At 47.2% G+C, this 24,188-nt stretch overlaps 1 protein-coding gene across 2 annotated transcripts in view; it reads left to right on the top strand.

Moving 5' to 3' along the window:
- Nucleotides 1-17,438, top strand: part of RAB11FIP1 (RAB11 family interacting protein 1) — a 42,322-nt gene extending 24,884 nt beyond the window's left edge. Inside the window, exons 2-6 of one of the 2 annotated variants that reach the window (XM_004469373.4) lie at nucleotides 94-536; nucleotides 1,283-2,084; nucleotides 3,041-4,906; nucleotides 5,663-5,771; nucleotides 13,847-17,438. In XM_004469373.4, coding sequence (XP_004469430.1) covers nucleotides 94-536; nucleotides 1,283-2,084; nucleotides 3,041-4,906; nucleotides 5,663-5,771; nucleotides 13,847-14,065 — 3,439 coding nt within the window. In that variant the 3' untranslated portion in view covers nucleotides 14,066-17,438. The remainder of the gene's footprint in view (nucleotides 1-93; nucleotides 537-1,282; nucleotides 2,085-3,040; nucleotides 4,907-5,662; nucleotides 5,772-13,846) is intronic. The other variant, XM_004469375.4, reaches the window with a different exon arrangement.
- Nucleotides 17,439-24,188: the final 6,750 nt, after the last annotated feature.

The following is a 24,188-nucleotide window of genomic DNA, read 5'->3' as shown; positions in this document are numbered from 1 at the left end:
GAGAAGTGGCCAGGTAATGGGGCTAGAGGTCATTTGTGAAAATTGTTTTAGCCTCTTTAGTTCAAAGGTAACCCTCAGCCCTTCTCCTTGTAGGTGGTATACCTTGAAATCCAAGCCAGGAAAGAAGGAAAAAGCACGAGGCGAGATCGAGGTCGACATCCAGTTCATGAGAAACAACATGACTGCTAGCATGTTCGACCTCTCCGTGAAAGACAAGTCTCGGAACCCGTTTGGGAAACTGAAGAACAAGATTAAGGGCAAGAGTAAGGACAGCATATCGGATTCTGCTTCGGCCATCGTCCCCAGCGTGACACCCCCTGGCGACAGTGATGACGAGTCTCCGACGAAAGATAAGAAAAAGAAATCCAAGATCAAGACCTTGTTTTCCAAGTCTAATTTGCAGAAAACGCCGCTGTCCCAGTCCATGTTTGTCCTGCCTACTTCAAAGTCAGACAAAGTGCTGCTTCATCCTGGCAACTCGCCGTCCCAGTGGGACGAAGATGACCGCGAGGACGAGTCCTCTCCTGCCTCCAAGAGTGAGTTTCGTTCTTTTCTCACTAGGCGCCTCTTCCTCCACTTAGCCTCGTTTGCTTTGAGAGAGAAGAAACAAATACTAAGAAAAATTTCAATTTGGTTTTTCAGTTACTAAGATGGTGATGGTGGGGTAAGCTGGGCCAGGAGGCCCTCTGCTTTCCAAGCCCTCTGATTTCTAAGACTATATAAAACATAACTTTTCAAAATTGTCTGGCTCTCTAACTGCTGTGCATTAGTACACGTTTTGAAGCTAACAGAAGGAGTGTGTCCAAGTTTTGGTGTTTTTCTTTTAAGAGTAAAACTAAGGAATCTCAGTAATTCTTTCATTAATGTGTCAGATATTTATTGAGCTCTGATGTGCCTAACCCTCATGGGATGCTTCCTAATGGAAGCTAAGGAATCCAGTTCCCTTTATTTTGAATTGATTGTGTATTTTTAACTCCAATTTCAATTACTAACCCCCTACCTGTTATTGGTAGATTCTGCTACTCTGCCAAGAATGCCACCTTTTTCCATTGTCTTAATGCAGAGCGTCCCGATCTCGAATGGCAGTTTGGCCGAGGTAATTCTTTGGGAGGCTGTCCTGTGGGCTGAAGGATGCTGAGCGGCGTCCTTGGCTTCTACCCAGTGTTTGCCAGTATCACCTGCCCCCTCCTCCAGCTGTGGCAACCAAACATGTATCCAGACGGTAGACGGATGGCTTGTCCACTTCTTATCCATGTTCTGTTCTTTGTTTTTCTCCCCACAGTCATGTCTCACAAGAGAACAGCGAGTGCAGATCCCAAGCAGCTGAGTCAGATCACCGTCAGCCCTCCCAAGAAGGAAGGCCTCTCCTTTCTCGGCGGCCTTCGGTCTAAAAATGACGTCCCTTCCCACTCTAACGTCTGCATCAATGGCAACCATGTTTACCTGGAGCAGCAAGAAGCCAAAAGTGAGACCAAAGACAGTACCCCCCCTTCCTCCCCCTCCCCGCAGGGCTTCAGGAAGAAGGGTTTGTTCTCCTCCACAGAAAACCTGGCCCCTCGGTCTTGGAAGGAGCCTGGGGAAGGAGGTGGACTATCTCCTGACAGGCAGCCCTCAGAGTCTTCCGGAAAAGACTCCTTGAAATCCATGTCTCTGCCATCATACCGGCCGCTGGTCAGTGGGGACTTAAGGGAAAACATGGCGCCGGTGAATTTGGAGGCTGCCAAAGAAACCAAAGAGAGCAAGAAGCAGGAGCACAAGAAGCCCTCTCTGCTTTCTCTGATGACGGGAAAGAAGGATGTGCCGAAGGGCAGTGAAGGTGAAAGCCCTCTTCCTGTCCCCGGGAAGGCAAAGGAAGACACGCTTATGGGAGTCAAACCCAAGGAGGATGGGTCGGGGCCTGTGGAAGCGCTGGTGAAGAAATCTGAGAAAGACACGAGGGCTGTTGTCTCTGGACGGGGTAAATCCCTGAACCCCTTCGAAGACGTGCAGGTTGCAGAACCGCAAGCTGACCCAGAGTCCAAGCCTGGAGCCAAGCCATCTGCCACCTCTGCGTGGGCTCCCCAGACCAAAGCCGTCAAACCTCGGTGAGTCATGCCTCTTCTTCCGAGGACCTTCCCATCTCACTCCCTGTGGTACTGGGCAAAGCAGTCGTTAGAGCAAATCTCGCTGTGATTCTGTGGTAGTGCACGTATATGCCCGAGGTTTACTCTAGCCCAGTCCTTTTTTAAAACCTGCCCCGATGGCCTGTCTGGCCTATATAAATTGAACTTAGGTTTCCCAGCCCAGAGCCATGGTCCAGCAGACTCCAGTGGAAGTTCCTGCCCTGGTTTGTAGATTATGAGTGTTGCAAGTGGGGAATCCTAAGTTTCTTGGTTATGGTATGTGTGGAACTTTGTTCAGTAAATTCTCTTTGCACAGTTCTCTGTGAGGCAAATGTTATCTTTCCTTCTTACACTTTGGCATGGATTTGCTGGCATGAGAGATGCTGGCCCCCTCTGGAATGTGACAGTTTTCTGTATTTATTCTGTACCTTGTAGCAAGTCTGAGTGAGCCTTTGGGAATTTCTGCTTTGTGGCATGACTCACAGTCACACTGACAACATTTCTGTGATCTGGGGTACAAGAGACTTTTTTTTGGAGATTCTGCTTACATTGAGCTGATATACACACCAGGCACACAGATTGTTCCTCTTCAGATTCTGAGCCTGTTGCCTTATGTTACAACCTCTAATGCTCTGAACCTTTTAGATGCTTTTTGCCCTGCGATATCAAATGCTGGGGCTTTGGGTTTATCACTGAAAAAAACTGTAGGCTGTTGCTGTACTTGGATCTTTCAGTTTCTATTGCAACAAACCTTTCGTGTGGCAGATGTGCTTGGTGATAAGTGTCTCTTTTGTATGTTAAGTATTGGTGTCCCTTCTAAAGTTACTGCCCCAAATGTAAAAAAAAAATTCTTTTGAACTTTATTTTTACATGTTTTCTTTTGTCTCTCATGATGCATCTGCAACTGACCTGCAGATTTTATTTTGTCCTTTTTACAGACTGGAAGTGTCTCCAGAGGCTCAACCCAAAGCCAGGCTTCCTTCTTCCCCTGACCCTGCACTCTTTTTCTCTGCTCTCCCTTCCGCTTCTGGCCAGACACCTCTTCCTTCTGAATCAGGGCATGACTCAGAGGCACAGTCCTCCGAAAGTCCGTCTGCCTTCTTCTCCCTCTCGTCTCCCATAGTAGCTCCCATTTCCACATCCACTCCTGTTGACAGCTGGCCTTCCCCGGACAAGGGTCCGGCCAGTTCTGAAGGACCGTCTCTGCCTCTTAAAGCAGAGTCACAAAAGGAGAAGTTAACAGAAGTTCCACACACTGTTTCTTCTGCCTGGGGATCACGTCCCAAACAGCCGTCCATCCCCGTTTGTGAAGATGCTCCAGAGGGAAAGTCCAGTGAAGTAGACACAGAGAATATCGGCATTAAGGACTCAGAAAAATCTCTCCCGGAGCAGCCTGAAGTGGGGCAACAAGGAGAGGAGCTTCTGAGTTTTTCCCAAACAAAACAGCAAGATGACATCCCTTCATCGGAAGAGGCCCAAGAAACTACAGTTGCCCTTTCAGTCAGAAGTGGCAGAATTCAAAGGCCAGCCGGGAAGCCTCCTAAGGGGGAAAGTGCAGGCTGTGAGGCTCCGTCTAGATCGTTTGTGGAGAACAAAGTTAGGGATGAGGGAATGACGGCTGCAGTTACAGAAGCTGTGCCCCCTCCGAAAGTGGGAGAATCGGCGCTCCCACTTGACTCCACGATGCTTCAACATGAAGCGAAGGGCCAGAGTGTCGGCGAAGGCCAGAAGAAAATCAAGAAGCGTGTGTCATTTTCTGAGCACGTCTTTATGGATGAGGAGGTGGAGGAGTCCACTGCATTGGGAGAAGAGGACAAGAGCAACCCCCAGGCGCCGCTGGGTGAAGGGAGCGCTGCTGGACACCAGTCTAACAGAGAGCCTTCTGAGTCTGCTCACACGCAAGGCTCAGGGAGGGAAGTTGTGACCGAACACGGTGTGCCAGCCTCCACCGCGGGTCACCTTCTCTTCCCCTCTCGTGAGGAAGCCTTTTTCTCAGGCCCTGTGGGTGAAGTGAGCTCCGGGAAAGACATTCCACTCTTGAAGACCGAGGAAGACGCCACCTTTCTGGAGCAATATCAGAGCAAAGCCAGCGATCACGAGGGTTTATTGTCTGAACCCCTGAGTGATCTTCGGTTGGCTCCAGCTGTTCAGTCGCCAACTGTGGCTGATCTGAGCTTAACCCTGCCTTCCATTCCAGAAGCCACGTCGGACGATGAAAGGCTAGATCAGGTCGAAGATGTCAGAGAGCCAGCGAAGGTGGCCACTCTGGAGGCGGGGGCTTCGTCCTTGAGCACAACACCTCCCTGTCCTGAGAAGAAAAAGGCGCCTAGTGGCGAGGCAGATGGGTCTGCAGAAGGCCTGCATGACTTCAGATCGAAAGCACCCGAACCATCTGTTCCAGCCTCTGCAGAGCCAGCCACGACTTCAGGAATTCATGAACCACACCTTGGCAAGAGCTCAAGCTTGGAGGAACCGTTGCCAAGCCCCGGTGGTGACGAGGAAGAAACGCTGAAGGGCAGTGGGAGGCCAAGTCAGCCTCCTGGCGTGTCCCTGGACTCTCCTGTGTGCAGGCCCTCTCCCTCTGAGGCTTTTCCTGCCACACACTCTCCCCCTAGCTCTGCACGTTCTGACACCCACCATACCAGTAGAGCAGAATCTCCAAAAAAAGCAACAGTAGCGGGCTTCGATGGTAAAGGTGAAAACTCTGGCAAGAGGAAGCCGCTTCTTCAGGCCTGGGTCTCGCCTTCGGAGACACATCCAGTCTCGGCTCAGCCAAGCGCTGGGACTGGCTCAGCCAAGCACAGGTGAGAAATGGGGAAGTTTGTCTTCTTACGTGAGAGCACTGTTTCTCCCTTTGCTTTTTACCTGAAGAGGTTATGGCTTTCTAACCACCCAGGCGTTCCGAGGCCAGCACCGGTCTGCTGTGCTGCCAGGGCCTATTTTAAAAGGCCTGTCCCCTGTGCTGGGAACACCTCCACAGCCTTGTGTTTGGAGCAAGAGCATAGTAATAGTCTTCAACGACGGCTTAGGAGCTGTTCTGCAGTCAGGTTTTGAGCTCTAAAGTTGCAGAAATGTACTGCGATAAGTATCTTAACAGTCGCAGAACCCAACTGAGATTGAGTGCTAGGATCGGGCAGTGTTGAAACTTCCTTTAAGCTCTGCCCAATACGAAGTGGGCATGTTTGTTACCAACTCTTTCTTTACTTGTGAAGCAACCAGAGACCCTTCAGGGACTTGCGCAGAATAGTCCTTGGCTATAGTTGCCTCCTAAAATAAGAGACTATCTTTGGTGTTCTCCTGCTACTTATACGAGATGGATGGTCTTGTGAAAACATCAGGACACCTGGCCAGAGGTGTGCTTTGCTGGCTTGCAAATGGCTGCCCAGGCCCGACTTCATTCACTTCCACAGGAACTTAGACATTGGAATGTGCCGGATTGGAGATGTGAACAGAGCAGGTCACTCTCCCGCCTTTTATCTAGCTTGCTGGTGCCATCTTTGAGATGGGCAATTTCTTAGTTTAGCCATTACAGAAAGACTTCCTTTTCCTCTTCTCTCTAGACTTCAACCTGTGAAGCCAATGAACGCAACAGCCACCAAGGTTGCTAACTCCAGTTTGGGAACTGCCACCATCATCAGTGAGAACTTGATCAATGAAGCCATAATGAAGGTATGTCTTTTCTAAGAAGTCGGCATTTTAGGAATCTAAAAAAAAATTTCTGGAGTCATCATTATATATACATCTCCTTGGGCAGCAGGTTATGCCAGGACTAGTTTAATCATATTTCCGGCATCATTGGGTAACCTTTGGAAACCCCCAGATTTTCCACTGGATAAATTACTTTTTTCCTTATAGTTATTTATTGTTTAATATTTTGCATCTCAAGTAACATAATTGACGCTAGAATTTATTTTTAGTACGATAATGTCTGGCCTATTCAAATCAGATATTTTTATTTTCCCATGTTTCCTTTCTTAATTTTTGGTAAAAATATATAATTTCTTGTCATTTGTAAAGATTCCATGGCTTTCTGCTTTTGTAACTTTATTTTAAAATAATTTCAAACTTCAAAAAAGTGATAGGAATAGTGAAAATAATGCCTGTATACCCTTCACCCCAGGTCAAAAAATATCATCTTACCAGATTTGCTTTATCACTCTCTCTCTGTCTGTCCATCTCCCTCCCTCTCCCCTCCTCCTTCTCTCATATACACATTTGCACACATAATTTTTCCTGAACCATTTCAGAATAAGTTGTATATCTCATGCCCCTTTATACCTATATACTTAAATGTAATTCCTTAAAATAAAGACATTTATCAAAAACCATAAAGTTTAACATAGATGCAATACTGTTTTCTGGTCTGTAATCTGTATTTCAATTTCATCAGTTGTGCCAGTAGTGTCTCTATTAAAGTTTACTATGCTGCTCGAGCAAATATCTTAGAATGGGTTGGGTTAAGCAATGGGGATTTACTTGCTCACAGCTTTGAGGCTAAAAGAAAGTCCAAATCAAGGCAGTGTTTTCTTCTGAAGACTGTGAAGACTGGCTGCCAGCGATCCTTGGTCCCGGGCTCCTCTGTCACATGGCAATGCACATGGCGGCCTCTACTGGCGTCTCCCTTTTCCAGGTTCCACTGAATTTCAGCTTCTTGTTTCTGTGGTGTTCTGTCTGAATTTCACTCCGCTGATAAAGGACTACAGTAATAGGCCCGTCCTGATTGAGGTGAAATAACCTCATCAAAAGGTCCTACTGGCAAGGTGTTCACACCTGCAGGAATGGGTCAAATTTAAGAACATGTTTTTCTGGGGGTATATGTAGCTTCAAGCTACCACAGTCCCTTTTAGTTTCAGTTTTTAGGGTTTTTTTGTTTGTTTTTTTGGTTCAGGATCCAATCCAGAATCACTCTGTTGCATTTATAGTTGTCTTATCTCTTTAGTCTCCTTTGTTCTCCAGTAGATCCTCAGCCTTTGTCTTTCAAGACACTGACATTTTCTAAAAAATCAGATCAGTTGTTTTGTAGAATTTCCCTCAGTTTGCATTAGTCTGATGTTTCCTCATGATTTGGTTGAGGTAGTGCATTCTTGGTCGAAATTAACTATACAAATAATATGCTGTCAGTGCAATCACATAAGGAGGCATATGACAGTTTGTTCCATTTGCGGGGATATTAAAGCCGAGGACATAATTTAGGTGATGTGCGCTATGTAGACTGACACTTTTGCTCTTTACAGTTAATAAGCAGTCTGTAAGGAAAGAATTTGAGGCTATATAAATATCCTTGCAGCTTTTTAGTATCCACTGATGAATATGGTGGTTTTTAAATGATGATTTTCCAACTTTATCCCATGGAAACACTCTTGAGTTCTCTTTTTCACTTAACAGTATAGCATAGTCATTTTTGCATGTTGCTACTTAGTAATACTTTAATATTTAACCCATTTTCCTATTATCAAATATTTAGGTTGTTTTCTGTTTTTTTTTTTTTTGGTATGAATAACACTATAGCAAATATATTGCATAGAACTTTTTCTTCTTTTAGGTTGTTTCCTTAAGCTAAATTTCCACAGAGAGAATTACTGGATTCGAGAGTATCTTCTCTTTAAAAACCATGGGCTAATATCACTGCCCCGCCCTCCCCCCCCAAAAAAAACCTTGGATTATATCCCTTGATGATCTATTTCTGCTTTGTGGTATCTTCGTCCTGCCCTTTTGGTTCTAAAATCAGAAAGATTTAGAAAATTGCCTCCTTGCAAACCCCTGGCCGCCTCTAATTCATTATCACATGGAGTGGGAAAGGAATGGTTTACTAAGGAATCGATGAACCTAAGTGGACAGTGATGTGCTTCATTTCACATATGTGGAGAGGAACTTCCTTATCTACTGGGGACTGCGGTTTATGGAAATGCATTTTATTTTAATTTTAGTTCAGGGTATCTCAAAGCTTCATTCCATCATAGATTTTATAGCCCATGGACTCCAGAACAGGAAATCATTTCTTCTTCTTTTTTTTTTTAAATAAAACTCTTTATTCACACTTCCTTCATTTCTAAAAGCATCTTTTATGTGCTGCCTTGACTTCACTGTACCTTTGCCACTAGGAGCTGGGCTAGAGTTCACTGAAAACTGGAGATGCGAGTTTTCAGGTAAAAAGGCTGAGTGCTAACTAATTATTCCAGGAAACAAGTTAGCATCCTCTAGCCCTCTTGTCCTCTCTTCTCTGTAGCACTTGCCGCCAGGGCAGGTAGTAAACATCATTCTCAAAATTACCAACCCTGGCCAGAACTGTGTACCTACTGTGTGTTAGGGCCAACCTGTAAAATGACCAACTCAGCTTGGCTCACTTCTGTGTGGCTGTTGCAGGTAGAAGAGGCAGTACTCGTCTTCCTGGAGTTAACAATACTTATCAGGAAGTTGGATTAAAAAAAAATAGCATAAAGGACACGAAAACTAGATGGATTTAGTAGCCTCCCATCCCCTCTTCTTTTTAGTGTGGAATGCAGCTTGGCTCCAAACAGAAATAAACACCTAGCTTTTGTTTGGGAAGTCAGCAAGACCTTTGGCTCCCATTTTATTTGCTCCTTGAAGCTCATTTAATCAGGAGCTTAAGTCCTGGCCCTGTTTGAAACAATTAACTTGCCTTACAAAAAAATAAAACAAAAAAGACACCTGCTGCTTGTTTTACTAATGATGTCTAAGACCGTCGCTGCTCTTCTGCATATCTGCAGTGAAGCTTTGGTCATGGGCCATCCTGGTAAATGTTTTGTGTAAATATGGACATTGTCCTGAAGACTCTGTTATTGACCTGCCATATAATAGATGCTTTGTACTAAGGCATGAGATAGTAGTTAATTAAAACACACGTGCACATTCTTTGGAATACTGCAAAGTAAGAGGGAGGTTAGGGAAAGAAACTGCATAGCTGAAGTTATGAAAAGCTAGTTACAACATTATTACAATGCATTTTTTTCCTAGTTCTTATTTTAGGGCCTCCATCCTTTATAGATGATCTTTAACGAGGAGTGTTTTATTTATCCAGGCGGTTTTAACACTTCCATTTTAAAAGAGTAAAGCCAGCTAGATCCAAAAGTCATCTGTCACATTATAAAGAAAAAACATTTGCATGTACAACATTATAACTGTAGGAAAAAAAAAATTCCAGGGTTAAAATCCTGCAAAGCACTGTTGTTTCTCATGCCAGCAGGCATTTTCCCAGTGCCTCTTCTTCTCCACCACCCTTGTCCCTTTTTTCTCATGTTGGATTATTTTTAATTTCTTTTGCTCATCAAATAGCTAGGATTTTCTAATGATTTCACAGTCCTATTTTTTTTTTCTTTTGGATTAGAGCATCCATGTCAAATAGCTGTGTGCATGCCTTTTCAATTCTAGGTATTTATTCTAAGGAAATATTCAGAGATTTATGTTCATGCATTTTAATAAAATTGTATATAAAAACATGAAAAATTGAAAACAACATGAATAGTAATTAAAAAATGGTTAAAATAGAATTTTAAGCAGCTGTTCAACAAGAATGTTTTGCAAAATTTGATAGGGAGATGGTCACAATAATAAGCCAAAAAAGTAAACTATAAAACTATATTTTGTATGGTGCTAAATTTAGAAAAATAACATAAGCCCAAGAAAAATAAGAAATAAAGACCCCAAATGTCATGGGTTGGAATTACAGATAATGTTTTTCACCCTTTGGTATTTGAGATTTTCCATGATGAGCAAATACTATTTTTATAATTAAAATAAAATGTTTTGGGGAGAAATTAATTTTAATTCATGCTTTAAGGTCTAGCTTGGATGTCACTTCCCTTGCTTGTCCAATTGTCCAAGTTCCTAAAGCACACTAAACCTCTCTGGACTCTAAAGCACACCCTTCCGGAGCAATAAAGTTGTTGTGTTTTTGTTTTTTTATTTTTTAAGGAGATACCCAGATTGAACCTGGGAACTTGTACTTGGGAAGCAGGTACATTTGCGCTGCATCCACTCCCCAATAAAGATTTTTTTGAATAAGTAAAATATTTATATGACAGAGATACAATCTAAAAATCCTTGAGGACATATTCTTTCTTGGCTGTTCCATGCAAAACCTACATTTTTCTTGCTATGAAATGTAAACGCTCAACTTTTTGGTTGAATGTTGTTTTGGAAGTCACCAAGAGAATGACTGAGGTCCAGAAGAGGTACCATGTGAACACAGGCTTTCAACAAGTTAAGAAGAAAAAAATAAGGATTAAGAAAGAAGGAATTTTTTAAAAATCCAGATATTTCTGTTTATGTGCCACCTGTGTTAGGTTAAAACTCATCCTGTAGATGAAAATGTCTGTGTGTTTGTGTGTTTCTAAGTGAACTGTTACAGTTTCATAACTTTTCTTCCTGGTCAGGGTAAGGGAAGGGATTTGTCTCCTGAAGTCTGGCAGTTTGCTTTCCTAGACCGAACAGGGACAAGTACGTGTTGATTCTGCTCTCGACTTAGCTGCTTCTTGTAGAAGGTAGTTGCTGTTAGACAGTGAAACCATCACCTCCTCGGGGCAGCCTCAGAGTCTATGCGCAGAAGTATTTTGAGATTACTCCAGTACTTTGTTTCTTTAAATTTGTAATCTCCTGACCCTGTGATCTCAGAAAAAATTGGTCCCCACCCCCTTCCTGCAGACTTGGGTACGACGTGTTACTTTTTATTAATCCTTCTCTGTGTTTCCTCACGGTTTGAGCCTCATCAGATTGCAGTTGAACTCCAATCATCCGAGATTATAAATGCCAATAAAGTACAGTAACTCTTCGCGGCACCTGCTTTTTCACATTCAGCTCCAGCGCAGGTTGCTGTGTACCCAGAGGGTGTGCCAAGGGTGACTGAGAGTGCCTACTGCGATAGGGTGGCATTTGTCTTTGACTCTGCTAATTTCCCTGAGTACAGAGTGACCTAAAGTGGGGTCTCTGAGTAGCCACTGCGGCACCTAATCACCGAGTCCTTCTCCTTGAATCTTTGGCAGTAGCAGAGAGCCACCTGCTGTGTAGGAAGGACAGCACGTACCTCCTGTGTTTTCTATCACTAGGGTTTCTTCCTGGGGTCCCTGGCGTGGGCCTCATCTCTCAGCTATGCACTGACATTTGGTTGTGCAAGCTCTCCGTGTTCACAAAGGCGTGAACTCTCAGTCGGAGGATTGACTCTCCAGTGATTACATTTTTAATACCCTGGTTGCTAAAACAAATCCTATTCAATGGGTTGGCTTAACAGCTGGAATTTATTGGCTCACGGTTTCAGAGGCTGGAAGGCTTGCTTCCTCCCCTGGTTTGATATCTTCTCTCTGGCCCAAAATCTTTGGAGTTCTTTGGCTTTTCTCGAACATGGCGATGCACATGGCAGCCTCTTCTTTCTCTTCCTGGCTCCACTGAGTTCCAGCTCCTGGCCACTCCCAGTGGCTGGCTTTTTCTTCTGTGGCCTTCTCTGTAAGGGTTCTAGTGATAGGGTTAAGATGCATCCTGATTCAAGTGGGCCACACCTTAACTGAAGTCACCTCATACAATGGGCTCACACCCACAGGAACAGATTAAGATCAAGACCATGTTTTCTGGTGTCCACAGTTTCCACACCACCACAGTCACTCCTCTGGACCCCAAAAGACATGTTCTTCCCACATGCAAAATACATTCATTCCATTCAAAACATCCCAGAAGCCTGAAGCCATTTTGCAGTGCTAAATCCAAAGTCTCAGCTAAGTCAACCTGGGGCAAAATTCCTCTCTCTGAAGAACCTGTAATTAGAACCTAGAAAACAAGTTATCTGCTTTCAATGGAGGGACCTCCATAGAATAAAGGAGAAATAGGAAGGAAAACAGAGGTCAAGAGTCCCAGACAAACCCCAAACCCAGCAGGGTGAACTCCCTTAGGTTTCGAGGGCTGAGAGCCCCTTGTGGAGGGCTATTTTGTTCTCTGGGCTGATGGAGTGGCAGCCCCACCCTCTAGAAGTGCTTGCACAGCCATGCTCTCCCCAAACCCTGGAGGGAAGGCCCCGCCCTCTTCAAGCATTGGGCCCGCCCCCCTCTGAGCCCTGTCCATGCAAGGGTGGACGGAGATCTTTTCCATCCAGGCCTTTTGTTTCCATGGATCTGCCCTTGAAATCATTTTTCCTTCTATATGTCCCTTCTCTTTCCTTTTCAGGACTGCTTCTGTTCATACAGATTCCCCAGAAACTTTGTTGGCTTCGTATGCAGTTTCAAGGGGTCCAACTTATCAGACAGTCGAACATTCCACAGATACTTCCGAGAGAACTGCATTTCTAGCCCTGCCTGTCACTGAAATATCTGACAGGATCCGTGTTCAGCCGCATCTTTTTTGGCAAAGGATTTTCAGATTAACCTTGTTCTCTGGGGAGTCACTTCCCAGAGCTCAGGGAGGCCCCTGCTAGAGCTGCTTCTGGCCCTAGGCTAGGACATGCTATCTAGACAGGCTGGGAATTTTCAAAATCATCACTTTCTGATTCTTTTGTGCTAAAGAGTTTAATTCTCAGCTTATCCCTTTCCTCTTACGTTTTACCTCTAAGTTGTAAGGAGAAACCAGACTTCACCTTCCACACTTGCTTGGAAGCCTCCTCAGCTAAGTATCCAAGTTCATAGCGTTCAAGTTCTGCCTTCCACCCAATATCAGAACACAATTTTGTCAAGTTCTCTGCTACTTTATAACAAGGATTGCTTTCCCTCCAGTTTCCAATGACACATTCATCCTTTTCTTCTAAGGCCTCATCAGAAGTACATTTAATATCCATACTTCTCTCAGCAGTCTCTTAAAGCAATCTAGGCTTTTTTGTCGAGTGCCTCACAGTTCTTCTAGCCTCCAGCCTCTCCCATTACCCAATTCTAAAGTCGTTTCCACATTTTTAGGTACTTAAAATAGTGGCTTCCTACTCCTGGTACCAAAAACTCTGTTTTAGTTTCCTGGCTGCTAAAACAAATCCCATACAATGGGTTGACTTAACAAGTAGAATTTATTGGCTCACGGTTTCAGAGGCTGGAAGGCTTGCTTCTTCCCATGGTCTGATATCTTCTCTCTGGCCCGAAATCTTTGGAGTTCCTTGGCTTTTCTCTAACATGGCGATGCACACGGCAGCCTCTTCTCCTTCCTCTTCCAGGTTCCATGGACTTCCAGCTTCTGGCCACTCCCCATGGCTTTTTCTTCCATGGCCTTCTCTATAAGTCTTCTGGTAATAGGATTAAGACCCATCCTGATTGAAGTGGGCCACACTTTATCTGAAGTCACCTCATGAAAAGGTCCTGTTTACCACGGGTTCACAACCACAGGAGTGGATTAAGATCAAGAGTATGTTTCCCTGGGGTACATAACTGCAAGTCATCACATACCCCAAACCCAGAGTCTTGCCTGGGGTTCCACAACATGTGAGCTAAGTATGGTTTTTACATTTTTAATGGGTTGAAAAGCAAGAACATAATACAAGAAACAAACAAACAAAAAAAAACAAGAAGAATATGCAACAAAGGGCATATGTGTGTGGCCCACAAAGCCTAAAATATTTACTCTCTGATCTTTTATAGGAAACTTTTCTGCCTATGGTTTAGTCTTTAAACTTCATTCAGCAGCCTGTTTTTAACCTAAATTGAAAACACCAATTCCTAGGAGACTAGATCATTCATAATGTTTTCCCGGCTTTGTATTTCTTTTTTGACACTTGATTACTATGCTGATTTTGTAACTTTTTTTCCCCCCCTCTCCCCTCTCCAAAGAAATACAACCCCTCGGACCCTGCTTTTGCTTATTCCCAGCTAACCCATGACGAGCTGATCCAGCTGGTCCTCAAACAGAAGGAGACAATCAGCAAGCAGGAGTTTCAGGTTCGAGAGCTGGAAGACTACATTGACAACCTCCTGGTCAGAGTCATGGAAGAAACCCCCAGCATCCTCCGTGTTCCGTCTCAGGTTGGCAAAAAAGCAGGCAAGATGTGAATCGCCGGAATAAAACCCTGAAGCTGTTTTTATGAGGTCAAGGACTGGTATGCCTGATAACCAGCACACAGGCTCCAAGTCACCATCTCCCTTGCATGTGATCTGGCAAGAGTCTGTTCTACCAGTTGAAGCTAGGTTAATTATTACAATGAATCTCTTCCTGGACATTCCCAGGGTTTTATTTAAATGCCATAGTGCCTTTGACTATGCTGTAAATATTTTATTATGCCCACCAGAGACACGGGCCAGCGATCCAGATGGCACAGGAGGTATTCATGTACATTAAGTCCTGGGCTTTTTCTCTTTGATGTTGAGATTTTAAAATGTTACCTGCCAGCCATTGAAGCTTAGGGTGAAATGAGAAGGATGGTGCAGTTAGTGCACACACTTACGCATACTTTCTTGGCTTGTTCGTAGTTGAGACGTGGCTCTTTGGCTAGCAGATGCTAAATTTTGATACCCTGTAAATCTGCTGGGCTGCTCAGCCTTGGCTCTTGTTTTTTGTTTGTTTTTGGACTACAGCAAAAGAATGTAGCGAAAGCCTCTGGTGTGTGCCTTTTTAGATTTTGAACAAGCTGCCTTTCCTAAGCACCAGCCTCTACGACTCTCCAGCCTTAAAGTATGCTCTGCACGGGTCCAAAGGGCCTCTCTACTCGAGATAAGAAGAGCAGAGCGGGTGCCTAGAGACTAGCTTGCTAGGGAAAGTTGCCAGCATCCTTCCTCTCTGCTCGCAGGGTTCCTGCTGCCTAGAAGGACCCTTTCAAGCGCCTTGATAGGGGTTGGGTCCTCCAGGCAGTTAGGTAAGATGGTTCCACCAGGTATGCCATAATTTTAGTAGGATTCCTTTGGCCACTTCCCCTGTGCCTTTGCTTGGCTTCCTGGTTTCTGTAGCAGCATTTCCTGAAGGAGAGCAGGCAGGGCCCACCAACTCCTCCTAGATCAGGAGTTCTTAATCAGGGGCCCCCAAGGGGTCCGTGCAAAGATTTCAGGGCGTCTGTGAGCTTGAATGGGGAAAAAAAATCAACTTAGTACCTTTATTTTCTCTGACCGCTAATTGAAATCTGGCATTTCCTTCACTTATGAATATATGCCATAAATAAATTACAGTCGTATTCATTTCTCTTGACTGGCAAAGAGGCCTGTGGATCAAAAAAGGTTGCGATCCCCTGTCCTAGCTGAGGAAACCTGACGGGCGTGATCTGAGTCCATCTCTCTGTCTTCCCCACACATCCTGCCCCTGTCCCAGAGGAAACCCAGAAGTCGCGGTGGGGGGCTTAACCTAGCTAATAAGATGTAAGCGCCAGCAAAAGCAGACGCCTTGGCCCTGAGACCACTGCTGCTTTCTCCTTTTCCTTCAAGGGTAGACCCACAGCATCTTATTCCCTTGTAGAACTGTGACGAGCAAGAAGATGATCCGTCTTTCCGAATTGCTGTATTTGTTTTAAAACTAGACTGATACACATTTTTTTTTTTAAACTAAGATGCTTGCCCCCTTCTTGATGGAGATTCAGAGTCTTCAGGTAACTGCATTGTTGGTGACCTAATATTGGGCGGTTTCTGTATTGTTCAGCTTTCCTCCTGCCTTTGATAGAACATTGTCAAATCTCGACATCTCTCCCAGGGGAAGAATGTCACAGGCCCATCGGGTGGGCAGGGCTGAGATAGTTATTAAATTGGGAGATCTTTTCACTGGCGTTATAGGTATGTTGAGGTTGACAGGCGAGATGCCTGGCAGGGGAGCCTCGTTTCAAGATCACTTTTGCTGCAACACTGATTATGTCGGAGCACTTTAATTGGAAGGATAGTACTGTAACTTGCTTTTTCAAATCAGCCTTTCATTATCTGTAACTGCCTTATTTAATACTGTCCTACAATACTGGGGCCATTGTAAGCTTCTCAGATGACTTGTATTTTTGTAGTGCTATGAAGTATATTTACATACCTATAAAGAAAACTGTATATTCACTTGAACACTGAAAATGTACCTGTATATATTTGTTCCATATTATGTTTTATACTTGACAGAAATGTATTCTTACTGTGATAATCCAAGTGTGTTAGGGGGCAGGTGTACTCCGAATGGCTCTTTTCCTTTTGAGAGCTGGGGTAGGGACCTGCACTCTTCGTAGAGGTGGCTGGTTTGGAGACATCTGCTGCAAGGGCCTCGGGGATGTAACCCGGTCGGTGTTTGAGAAGGCTGCCTTTGGGTAGAGGAGTGGATTCCTGTCCCCTGAAATGCTACTTGGGAATTCTGGAGAATGAAGGACAATTGACTTCAAAGCTCTCTGGCTCCTAGTACGACTGGGGAAAAATTCATTTTATAACATTCCTGCACCTCACCAAGTAGATAACCTGGAGGTCATTCAGTTAATAACTGTCCTTGAAGACTCTACTTTGGGGAAGAATTTGTCTAGGAAAAGCTTTAGCCTGCGCTGAGCCATTAGCAGAAGTTGGGGGGACGGGGACACTGGAGCTTCTCCACGGGGCATAAAGCCATCTACACAAGGAGAGCTAGGACCTACTCTGGCTGCTTTAATGCCAGCCTAACCGAAGGGCCCCGGGAGGAGGCGTGTGCCCTGTGAAAAGGAGAAGCAGCTCCTGTCCTGGCCTTACCTGATTACCTCCAGAAAGAGCAGTCAGTACTTTACGGAAAAATCAGATTAAATACCAAACGTGTTGCAATGAAATTCAGCCGGAGGTCAGCTTCCTGGAAAAAGAAGAAAAAAAAAGTCAATCCCTTGCCTCGATTGTTTTCATCTCATTTCTTGGCTTTAGACAGATGTTCTGCCCTCCCTTTTTAGTCCCACGCAGCTACCCTTATCGGGCCCGCCCTCTGCCAGGCTGGACGGCCGCTGGCACAGGGCGCAGGCGCGTGCGTGTCCGCGCGCGCATGCGTGGATAGGACGCGTGCGTGCGGTTAACGTCTTTGCTGACAGCGACGCTCGAAAGGGCGGAGAGGGGAGTCCGTCACAGGCGGCCCCGGGATGTATTGAAGACCAGACGCAGCTTAATGTTAAATTCTGCCCGATCTTCCCTCCCCGTCCACCTTGTTTTCTTTTCCAGGACTACTAGTTAAAGACCCCTCAGGGCTGAAGGGTTACTTCCCTTAACTGCCTTAGGTGGCAAACTGACCCTCCCAGGGGCCACACCAAACTCAACCGCGGGGTCTCTTGAAACCTGCTGCGCGAACTGCTAAGCTGACACCTTGCCCCCGCCCCCCAGCTCCCCTGGAAGGGTCACCCCAGCGTTTGGGGATTGTCGAGGGAGAATTTCCTGCCTGGTTACTTTGGGAACTTTTGAATTTCTGTGGTTTTGTTTTTCAGAAATAACTGAAAATTTCCTAGAACACTAAATAAAATAACTGTGTCTCAAAGATTTGTGTCTGTAATTTAGTATGGGAGCAATATAAATGCCTTCTGTCTTCCTGGAAAAAGACGGCCCTAGGGGGAGGGGGTGAGGTGGGGGTGGTGACCAGGGTTTCTCAGCCGTGAGAGTCTCTGGCATTGACCTTGCCGCTGCCACCTTGGCTCGGTGCCCAGGTCCCAATCCCCTGCCTCCTCCAGAGGGCACCGATATCGCCGGGCCCTTCCGCATGGCCCACCCCTCCTCTTGGCCTGGCGGCTCTGTAGCTTTTACCCGAGGAACATCATGTGACTTCTTGCCACCGGTGCTGACAGCTGCCACCTTGCCCACTGCCGTGGGCCACCGTGGCTGAGCTTTGGGGAACGCTGCTTCCTTGATTTCCCTGTTGCCCCATCACCAGTTTCCCAAAGAACAGAATCTTCACTTTGGGGCCATGAGCTAAATTCAGATTGGCTTCAAAACTGCCCCAGATCTGGGAAACTGCCCTGGTTCACTCTAGTGAGTTTATCCTTTTTTAACCTCCTGAGTTCAATCTCCAGAACTCAGAGGCCTTCCTGATGAGGTGAGGGGTGTCCCTGCTGCACAAGCATAGGCTTGCTCCAAGGGTCCAGCCCTTGGAGAGAAACCTAAGAATTTTTCTTTCTTAGTGCCTGTGGAGCTGCTGGTTGGGGCGGGGGAGTGGAGCTTCCCTGGAGGATCCCTGGCTGGGTGGGGGGGCTGCGTACCCCACCACCACGTCAAGAGAAGTGAAAACAACCTCCTGGTAATAAAACACAAACCCCTCCAGGTTTGATTTTTAAAACCACCCTCTGGACAGAGTGTCTCCGAGGAAGAAAGGTAAACGATGCAAATGACCCCAGTTTTTCCCTTCCAGCCTCCTTGGGCCCTGGCTCTCAGTTTGGCCCCTGTTTCTGCCACCAAATCCACCCGTGAGCAGGTGCAGGCGATTGTATCTTTGAAGCTCCACTCCAAGCCCGGACCACAGCCCCTTCCTTTGTTTTGACTTCCCTGGTCTGGCTGCTAATAATAGAAAGCTTAAAACAAAACAAGGGAAGCAGATTTGGCTCAACTGATAGAGCATCCGCCTACCATATGGGAGGTCCAGGGTTCAAACCCCGGGCCTCCTTGACCCGTGTGGAGCTGGCCCATGCGCAGTGCTGATACGCGCAAGGAGTGCCCTGCCACATAGGGGTGTCCCCCGCATAGGGGAGCCCCATGCACAAGGAGTGCACCCCGTAAGGAGAGCCTCCCAATGCGAAAAAAGCGCAGCCCACCCAGGAGAGGTGCCGCACACACAGAGAGCTGATGCAGCAAGATGATGCAACAAAAAGACACAGTTTCCCGGTGCCACTGACAAGAATACAAGCAGACACAGGAGAACACACAGTGAATGGACACAGAGAGCTGACCACTGGGGGGTGGGAGGGGGCAGAAGGGGAGAGAAATAAATAAAAAACCAAAAAACAAGACATATAAACAGCATGAAAAGTGAAGTTTCCCAAAACTAGGTTTCTGAGCCAAAGGAAGTCAACCCCAAAGGCCCAGGGGCTTGGTGGCACCTGCCTGTCTCTGCCAAGTGGCCTTGAACTCTTGTCTTCTAAGCTGGTCTGAAGGTCCCTCACGATCCATCTCTGGGTGTGCAGGGGACACTGCCCCTGTCTTCCCTGCACTCCCCAGCCACCCAGTCTGTAGATTTTTTTAAAAAAAGATTTATTTTTTTAATTAATTTCTCTCCCCCCCCCCCCACCCGTCCCATTGTCTGCTCTCTGTGTCCATTCGCTGTCTTCTTCTGTGTCCGCTTATATTCTTGTCAGCGGCACCAGGAATCTGTGTCTCTTTTTGTTGCATCATCTTGCTGCGTCAGCTCTCCGTGTGGGCAGCCCCACTCCTGGGCAGGCTGGACTTCCTTTTGCACGCCTTGCTCTCCATATGGGGCGCACTCCTTGCGCGTGGGGCTCCCCTACGCGGGGGACACCCCTGCGTGGCACGGCACTCCTTGCACGCATCAGCCCCTTGCATGGGCCAGCTCATCACATGGGTCAGGAGGCCCGGGGTTTGAACCTTGGACCTCCCATGTGGTAAGCAGACGCCCTATCCATTCAGCCAAATCCGCTTCCCTGTCGCTTTTTCTAATTAATGTTCTGTGTGCTTATGCTTGGAAAAGAAAAAATAAAAATCACAATTGCCCCACTATCAAGTGGTAACCAGCTTATTACTAGTCCAGTTTTGTTCCTTCATACAAATAGATACACTTAAAAAGAAAAAGAACCAAGATGGGCTCACCCAGTACACAGTGTTTTGAACATTCCTCGAGTTCGTGTCTTTAGATAGTCTTTGGCAGCAAGCAGGGATAGAGGCGCTGAGGGGGGACCGACACCCCCCTGCCCCCAGCACAGAGGAGCTGCCGGCCAGGCTGACCCGGGCCACCCTGGAAGAGGGCCGACTTGGCATGGGTGCTCCCCCGCTCCCGCCCAGTGGGAAGCGGTCACTCCAGGGACGTGGTTGCTCCTGTCACCACGGCCAGGCAAAGAGTCAGCAGCGCAGCCCCCCAGCCCTGGAATCCAGCTTCTCAATGAGCGCGTCTCCTTGGCTGGGCCCCTCTCCAGGTGTCACCTTTTGGGCTCGGGGGTCTCCTCTCGGGCCCTGCGTGGCTTTCCCCTCAGACTCACAAACGGCCTGCTTGAGCTCTGTGGCGCCAGCGTTTCCCCAAACCAAAAGATCTCCTTAGGGAGCATGTCCTCACCTAGCCTTTTGTGGTATTTTTATTGTTTTTACACAGAAACCTGCATCCTGAGCTCTGGAAATGGTCACCCTGGTGACACTTGAGAGAAAGTCGCTTTATCCTCGCTCAACGGACTCACTTCAGGCCAAGCTTGTCCTGCGAAGGGGAGGCCCCATCACTGGGCTCCTCCTACGCCCTGAGCACCAGAGGGTACTATTTCTAATTCTTTGCCAGAGAGACAGTGTCTCCATCGTGCGGATGAGCAAACCTGGATCTACAGAGGTTTAAGAACTATAGTTTGCTCAAGGCCACACAGTTAAGAGTAGTTAAGAAAGGATTCAAACTCATCACCTGTGTGGCTTGATAGAACAGGGGTCCACCAACCACAGCCTGCCTCCTGCTTTTGTCGGACCCTCGAGCTAGGAATGATTTTTATATTTTTAAATGGTTGGGAAAAGAAAATCAGGCGGAGCAGACGTGGCCCAAGCAGTTGAGCGCCCACCTCCCACATGGGAGGTCCAGGTTCAATTCCCTGTGCCTCCTGAAAAAAAACCCAAAAAACAAAAACAAGACAACAAGCAAAACAAATGAAAAAACCAACTCAGGGAGGCCGATGTGGTTCAGCGGTTAAGTGAAGGCTTCCTACATATGAGGTCCCGGGTTCAATCCCCAGTACTCAAAAACAAACAAAAGAACATTTCATGGCCCCATGAGAATTATATGAGATTCCAATTTCCATGTCCATAAAAAAAGTTTCGTTGGAACCTTGCCACTCTCCTTTGTTCATGGAATTGTCTATGGCTGTGTGCATGTTATAACAGCAGGGATGAGTCATTGTGACAAGAGACCTTATTGTCCGCCAAACCTAAAATATTTACAATCCGGCCCTTTACAGCAAAAAGTGGCCGACTCCTTGCCTAGAATCATTCTGGGGCAAGAAGGTAATGTTCTGTGAGTCACTTGGACTCATGGAGGACTGGAGCAAGCAGTGAACTTGGAGATCAGGTAACTGAATTTCCTGCCAGGACTTTCCACGGAACTAGAGGAGCCACAGCTTCCCAGGGAAGTTCCAGGTCAGGTGTCCAGTGTCCATGCCCTGTGTGTACTCAGCAGATGGGAGCCTGTGACCACCTTGCTAGAGCCATCAGATGCCTGTGTTCCTAGGAGTCCAAGAAGTGGGCATAACTCTCAGCCCAGGAGAGGCAGGCAGGAGACATCATGGAGAAGGCCAGATGGAATATGAGTGAGGGAAGGTACGTGGCACCAGGAATCAGGAAGGCCTGGCTGTGCTCTCTGCGGTGGGTATCTCATAAGGGAGAAGAAAGAGTGTCTGCTAGGGAAACGGATATAGCTCCAGCAGCTGGGCTCCCATCTTCCATATAGGAGGTCCAGGGTTCGATGCCCAGGGCCTCCTGGTGAGGGCAAGCTGGCCCACCGGCCCATGTAGGAATGCAGCCCTGTGCAGGAGAGCCGCCCTGTGTGGGAATGCCGCCTGGCGCTGGAAAAGCTGCCCGGCGCGGGAGTGCCAGCCAACGCAGAGAGCTGGTGCATCAAGGTGACGCAACGAGAGACACAGAGGAGAGAAAACAAGAAGACGTAGCAGACTGGGGAGCTGAGGCGGCGCAGGAGAATAATCTCCTCTCTCCCACTCCAGAAGGTGCCAGGATTGATTCCCGGAGTTGCCTAATGAGAATACAAGCAGACATAGAAGAACACATGGCGAATGGACACAGAGAGCAGACAACGGGGGGAATGGGGGAGTGAGGAGAAATTAAAAAGAAAAAAAAAATTCTTTGGGGGGAAAAAAAAAAGAACCGCAGTGGTAGAAAGGAAATCCAATCAGAAAGGCTCCTGGCCTGATGCAGCTGCGAAGCTTAGTGTAACTCAGGACTCTGAGTGAAACTGGTTTGGAGTCACAAAGTTTCAGGAAACTGACCTGGGAGGAGCCCGGGGTGAGGCCAGATCTAGGAACTGGAGTGGAGCTTCACTACCCGGGCGGGATGAGAATGAGCAGGCTCAGGAATGCCGTCTCTGTGGTGCACTGACAGCCTACCTGGGGAATTTCCAGGCTTATTCACAGGAGTCCCTCACTATCGGGGGTGCTAGCCTGGGCACAAGGATGAGAAAGCCAGATCACTGCCCCAGAGACTTGCCACCACGGGGAGAGTAAGACAGGTAAGAACTAACGAGAACACATGCGTTTAAGTGGGGGCGGGCAGCCCCAAGCCATCCTTTTGATGTCCTCCTCTTCAGATTCCCCTGTAGAAAGAACCCTCGCCTCAACATCAGGCTTTCACGTCTTCTGGATCATGGCTGGGGCTGCCTTCCCATAGGCCTCCCCTCCCCAGGAGCTTTCCACTCCAACCTGCCCAATTTCAGGTGTCACTCAGCACACTAAAAGCCTTGTGGGGGCAGCGGATTTGGCTCAACTGATAAAGCGTCCGCCTACCACATGGGAGGTCCAGGGTTCAAACCCAGGGCCTCCTGACGCGTGTGGTGAGCTGGCCCATGCGCAGTGCTGATGCATGCAAGGAGTGACATGCCACGTGGGGGTGTCCCCCATGTAGGGGAGCCCCACGCGCAAGGAGTGTGCCTCACAAGGAGAGCCACCCAGCGCAAAAAAAGTGCAGCCTGCCCAGGAGTGGCGCCGCACACATGGAGAGCTGATGCAGCAAGAAGACACAACAAAAAGGCACAGATTCCCAGTGCTGCTGACAAGAATACAAGCGGACACAGAAGAACACATAGCAAATGGACAGAGAGAGCAGACAACTGGGAGGGGGGGGAGGTGCAGGGAAGGGAAGGGAAAAAAATTAAAAATAAATCTCAAAAAAAACCACTTCAGTATAAGCTATGTGATTGTGTGGCTGTGTCAGGTAGCTTTAACTTTTAAAATAAACAAATAAATAAAATAAAAGCCTCATGGTCCCAGTTTCAAAGTCTCAGGGCCCAAGGGGAGTTTGTCAGAGATAATCACCATCTCTGAATGGCAGTAACTCTTGGAAGAGTTTGTACCGGCAGAGAGGGTACCAAGGATGAGGCAAATACATTTCCCAAATAAATGGATTTCTCTGCAGACTTGTACAGCTTAGAGAAGGGCGCCACCTGCTGGCCGGGGTCCTGTCTACCTCCCAGCCTGTCCCGCCGCCTGTTGTGCGAGAGGATGAGGCTCTCTTATGGGTGAGGCTATCATACACTTGTGACCACAAAAGCAAATCACTCCCCTAGATACCCAAGGGCTCCTGGTTGGAGGATCATAAAACCCCCTTCCACTTCCCAATGAGTCGTGTTGGGGAAAGTGAAATTTTCAGGCTTCTGTCATGAGCTGATGGCGCTACAATAAAAACCATCCCCCCTTTTATTTTTTTAAGATTTATTTTTATTTATTTCTCTCCCCTTTCCCCCCATTGCCTGCTCTCTGTGTCCACTCGCTATGTGTTTTTCTGTGTCTGCTTGCATTGTCAGGTGGCACTGGGAATCTGTGTCTCTTTTTGGTTGTGTCATCTTGCTGCGTCAGCTCTCTGTGTGCGGCACCATTCCTGGGCAGACTGCACTTTTTTCACATGGGGCAGCTCTCCTTGCAGCGCACACTCCTTGTGCATGGGGCTCCCCAATGCACCCACACCCCCCTTTTTTTTAAGATTTATTTTTTATTTTTCTCCCCTTCCCCTCCCCCCATTTGTCTCCTCTCTGTGTCCATTCACTGTGTGTTCTTCTGTGACCACTTCTATCCTTAGCAGCAGCACTGGGAATCTGTGTTTCTTTTTGTTGCATCATCTTGTTGTGTCAGCTCTCCATGTGTGCGGCACCATTCTTGGGCAGGCTGCACTTTCGTTCGTGCTGGGCGGCTCTCCTTACGGGGCGCACTCCTTGCACATGGGGCTCCCCTATGCGGGGACACCCCTGTGTGGCAGGGCACTCCTTGCACGCATCAGCACTGCGCGTGGGCCAGCTCCACACAGGTCAAGGAGGCCTGGGGTTTGAACCGTGGACCTCCCATGTGGTAGGCAGACGCCCTAACCACTGGGCCAAGTCTGC

The sequence above is a fragment of the Dasypus novemcinctus genome, chromosome 29, assembly GCF_030445035.2.
Source record: "Dasypus novemcinctus isolate mDasNov1 chromosome 29, mDasNov1.1.hap2, whole genome shotgun sequence".
In the NCBI taxonomy this organism is placed as follows: Eukaryota; Metazoa; Chordata; class Mammalia; order Cingulata; family Dasypodidae; genus Dasypus; species Dasypus novemcinctus.
This window is presented reverse-complemented; position numbering and strand designations above follow the sequence as displayed.